The sequence below is a fragment of the Oryx dammah genome, unplaced genomic scaffold (assembly GCF_014754425.2).
Source record: "Oryx dammah isolate SB20612 unplaced genomic scaffold, SCBI_Odam_1.1 HiC_scaffold_26, whole genome shotgun sequence".
Lineage (NCBI taxonomy): Eukaryota > Metazoa > Chordata > Mammalia > Artiodactyla > Bovidae > Oryx > Oryx dammah.
Window position 1 is genome coordinate 75,904,053 of NW_024070210.1, and position 4,710 is coordinate 75,908,762.

Sequence of the window (4,710 nt, forward strand, 5' to 3'; positions counted from 1 at the left end):
GGAAGAATTCTGGAATGCATAGCCATTTCCTTCTCCAGGGAATCTTCCCCACCCAGGGATTGAACCAGCATCTCCTGCATTATAGGCAGATTCTTTACCACTGAGCCACCAGGGAAATCCTATGGTCTCGATGGGAAAGGTCAAAGGCTTGGACCATTACTTCATTGATCACATCATAGTTGTGAAAACTCACATCTCCAGGGACTTTCCTGGTGGTCCAGTGGTTAACAGATTCACCTTGCAATGCAACGGATGGGGATTCAATCCTTGATCAGGTAACTAAGATCCCACGTGGCCCAGAGCATCTAAGCCTACACACCACAGCTACTGAGCAGTGGGCTCTGGAACTGCACCACAACTACAGCTAAATAAATTTAAAAAAAAAATTTTTTTAAACCTCACATCTCTGAGCATCTGCTTAGAGCATTATTATCACATACTCAGCCCTGGTGTTAAAACAAATGACACTTTCCCAGGAAATCATGTGGCAAGGAGACAGGGTGCTTCTCCACTTGCTGATGGAGCTAGCAGCTGAGTAGCCAACCCTTCCTAGTATTTTTTGCCCTTGATCTCCTGTTCTTTCACAACCAAAAAGCTATTTAGAATGAAATGTTAATCACAGGCAAGTCATTTTATCTTAGGTCAATCATTTGTAAAATTGAAATCCTATTCCACTATGTTTTGCTGACTTTGCAAGGATAAGAGAAAAAGAACTCAAAATTGTCAAGTCCTTTGAAAAAGGGTGACATGCAAGGAAGAAAATTCCATGCACTTTGGAGAGGAAACATTTGTGTAGGTACACAGCATAAATCCTAGTAGCTGAGATATTTCAGCTGCAAAAAAAGCCTTCTAATGTCTTGGGAATATAGGTTCTCTACAGTATAAGAGGGAGGGTGTCTATATATGTGCAATTCAGTATAGTTGTTATTTTAGCAGAATGAAGAGAACAAAGGAAACCAAGAAAAAATGGAAATGCTAAAAATAATCATTGCTGACCCCTACTGAACACTTAGCATAGGCTAGGCATTATGATAAGCACTTTACACTGATTTTATCATTTCTTCTTCACAACATTCCAAGAGGGTATTACCTTTATGCTTATTTTACTTTTGAGGAAATATACTGAGAGAAGTTAAGTAATTTTCCCAAGGTCATACAGTTAGTGTGGCAGAACTAGGTCCTTGGGACCACCGTATCAAAAGAAGTTCTTACTGAGATCATCGTGTTCAGTGGAGAAAATCTTTGGGGCAAGCTCTAACCAAAAAGTATGTGTTGGAAGGATTTGGAGATCATTTAATTTTCTGTTGTAGGTAGAACTTTGAGAAGCACCCATTGATGTCTACATTGAACTCTGTTCATAGTATTTTTCCTTGTCTTACTAAGTCAGTTGGTTACTGTGACTAAGGCCATCCATGCTCTTGTTTGAAAAGTAAACTCTTCTCTGTAGCTAGTCGTGTTGCTAAACCATGTTGTTGGTCACAAAGAAGCAGAATGAGAGAAAAGAGACAGAATTGTGCACAATTAGTTTTGGGACAGACAACACAAAGTACATTGTGGTGAGGAAGCTCTTACCCAAGTGCTAAGTGTATCTTCAGAAGTTGTATCCAGTGGTCCTGGGGTGAGGAGTAAATCGAGCATCATTTCTTCCTGCCACCCCGCTTCCCACAGCTCCTTCACTTCCCTCTCCTCCTAATTCCATATCGCGTATCTGCAGCAGCAGACACAGCAATGTGACACAGAGCTTTGGGTCTTTCTGTGCACAGGTAAAACATGGTTGTGAACTAAGAAGGTGGCATTTAAACGAATGATAGTTATGTTTAATCCTGATCATTATTGTTAAGGGTAGGCTGTAGGTGGAATAAGATGCAAATCCCTCATCAGCGTTATAATCACACACAGTGTGATCCACCATCATGAAGCAGCATCTTTGAAAACAAAGGACAGTAGTAACCGTATGTGTCAAATTAGGAACTCAGCTGGGTCTAACCCTTAGACTGCACATGTAGAAAAATGGCCTGTCTGTTGCTCCAAAAATTCTCCTTGCTGCTTTGGGTTGCTCACTTCCTACTGAATCTGGGATGATTTTTCTTGCTCCTTGGTCTTCTCTAGGCATCTCCAAGGCAGTGATGGCTCTCCAGAGGACCCAGGCCTTTCTTCTGCTCTTGCTGCTGACCCTGCTGGGGCTGGGGCTGGTACAGCCCTCCTATGGCCAGGATCGCATGTACCAACGATTCCTGAGGCAACACGTGGACCCTGATGCGACAGGAGGCAGTGATGGCTACTGCAACTTGATGATGCAAAGACGGAAGATGACTTCACCTCAGTGCAAGCGTTTCAACACTTTCATTCATGAAGATCTTTGGAACATCCGTAGTATCTGCAGCACCACCAACATTCAGTGCAAGAATGGCCGGATGAACTGCCACGAGGGTGTAGTGAAGGTCACAGACTGCAGGGAGACCGGAAGTTCCAGGGCTCCCAACTGCAGATACCGGGCCAAGGCCAGCACCAGACGTATTGTCATTGCCTGTGAGGGTAACCCGGAAGTGCCTGTGCACTTTGACAAATAGATACCACTCAACAGGGGTTATGGCCCAGCAGCTGGCCCTTAACTTACTCCTTAAATAGTAATAAGTGAGCATTTGCACTGTCCCAGGCTGGCTCCCCTGATTCTTTTTTTCTTCTTCATATGACCCATTCTGTTAAACACATTGCATGACAGAGAAAGATGACACACAAACTTATAATGAATCTGGGCTCTTCTGTAATACGCTTTCTTTTATAATATTGGTCAGCTTTGCTATCTTTGATCTTATCATCTGGAATTTAGTCAGTACATAGCACTTCAAGAATTTCAAGGTCCTTTCATCTAGGCTATCTCATTCTAATACCATGGCACCCTTGGGATGCTGGTCCTAGTGATACAGTATACAAAAGCTCAAAGTTAAGGGATTTGCTAAGACCAAAAAGCTAGTAAAAAAGCTAAGACAAAAGTCTAGTTTAACTAGCTACTCATCCAGTGCTTTTCCCACTTCAGCACAAGGAGTTTTGTGTTAATACATGGTGTTAATACATGGCTTTTGTTGTTTCTAAAAGTTAGCTCTTGGGAGAAGCATTAAAAAGTTGGAAATATATACTTGCAACGTGAGAGCTCTATCTGTATTATGTGGCAAACTAGCTGTAATTGAATCTAATAAGATCAAGAAATGATACAAGGCATTTTCTTTTCCCCTTCCCAAACTTTTGAGTCACCCTAGTAAGTCAGAGTATTAAAATGTACTAGATCATTAAGACTCCTTCACTCTTCCTGACTGAAAGATTTTTCATATGTTCCTTATAATAAAGAAAATAAGATAATTTCAATTCCAGATATTTAAGACTATGTTCTTGTGTGTGAGATTATTTTTCCTCCTATCCTCTTTTAATTCTTCTCTAGTTTACAAACATGCACATACTTTAATATCTTCATAAACTCTGGTCAAGACTAAAGCCCATCGTATTAGTGACCGTGACACAGAAAGCTTTGTTTCATCTGCTTCAGAGAGAATGATTCCTCTTAAGGTAATTCTCACGCATTCTCCCTTTGAATATTTAGAAACAAATTGGGGAACAGAGATGTATAAAGACATTAGCTACTAAAGAAGGAGAGTGTGTGTGTATGTGTGAAAGGACTGAACTGAAAGCATTTGAATTGTAGCTGACATATATTGTTTATATTTCAGATGTACAACTTGATTTGGTTTACATATATATCCTGAGATAATCACTATAATCAAGTTAACATATTTACCGCTTCACGTGGTTACCCTTTAGTGTGCGTGTGTGTGTGTGTGGTGAGAACCCACAGGATTTACTCTGTTAGCACATTTTATGTATACACTGCTATATTGCCCACCTGTTTAGAAAACTAGGGATTCAAAAAAAAGATAAAGAAAATAAAATAAAAGATAAAATAAAATAAAAAACTAGGGATTCAGAAGAGTCCTTCATAAGACGTGCTACTTTGGCATGTGGATTATTTTGAGCTTCCCTGGTGGCTCAGACTGTAAAGCGTCTGCCTGCAATGCAGGAGACCTGGGTTCAATCCCTGGGTCAGGAAGATCCCCTGGAGAAGGAAATAGCAACCCACTCCAGTACTCTTGCCTGGAGAATCCCATGGACGGAGGAGCCTGGTAGGCTACAGTCCATGAGGTTGCAAAGAGTCGGACACGACTGAGCGACTTCACTTTCATTCACTTTATTTTGAGCTAACGGTAGTGAAGCAACTGCAAACTGAAGAGAAGCTGCTGCTGGTGCTGCTAAGTCGCCTCAGTCGCGTCCTACTTGTGCCACCCAGTAGACGGCAGCCCACCAGGCTCCCCCGTGCCTGGGATTCTCCAGGCAAGAACACTGGAGAGGGTTGCCATTTCCTTCTCCAATGCATGAAAGTGGAAAGTGAAAATTGAAAGTGAAGTCGCTCAGTCGCATCCGACTCTTAGCGACCCCATGGACTGCAGCCCACCAGGCTCCTCTGTCCATGGGATTTTCCAGGCAAGAGTACTGGAATGGGGTGCCATTGCCTTCTCCGGAAGAGAAACTACTGCCCCTCATTTAACTTCTTAAAATAATTTAATTTGGGATTTTTCCCAGAAAAAGAGCTATTAGAAGACATAAAATGGGTCTTTTGTAGTTTGCAGCATCACATATGAGCCCTCGTAGTGTCTCCCTCCA

The 4,710-nt window shown here is 41.9% G+C and overlaps 1 protein-coding gene across 1 annotated transcript; it reads left to right on the forward strand.

The window, feature by feature from the left end:
• Positions 1 to 2,057: 2,057 nt before the first annotated feature.
• LOC120853343 (ribonuclease 4) lies at positions 2,058 to 3,372 on the forward strand. The gene has a single exon (XM_040227086.1). The coding sequence runs from the start codon at positions 2,079 to 2,081 to the stop codon at positions 2,568 to 2,570; it is 492 nt and encodes a 163-aa protein (XP_040083020.1). The 5' UTR covers positions 2,058 to 2,078; the 3' UTR covers positions 2,571 to 3,372.
• The last annotated feature ends 1,338 nt before the right edge of the window (positions 3,373 to 4,710 follow it).

Bases quoted from the DNA above. Each gene is read 5' to 3' on its own strand.
- LOC120853343 (XM_040227086.1), top strand. From the start codon at position 2,079: ATGATTTTTCTTGCTCCTTGGTCTTCTCTAGGCATCTCCAAGGCAGTG.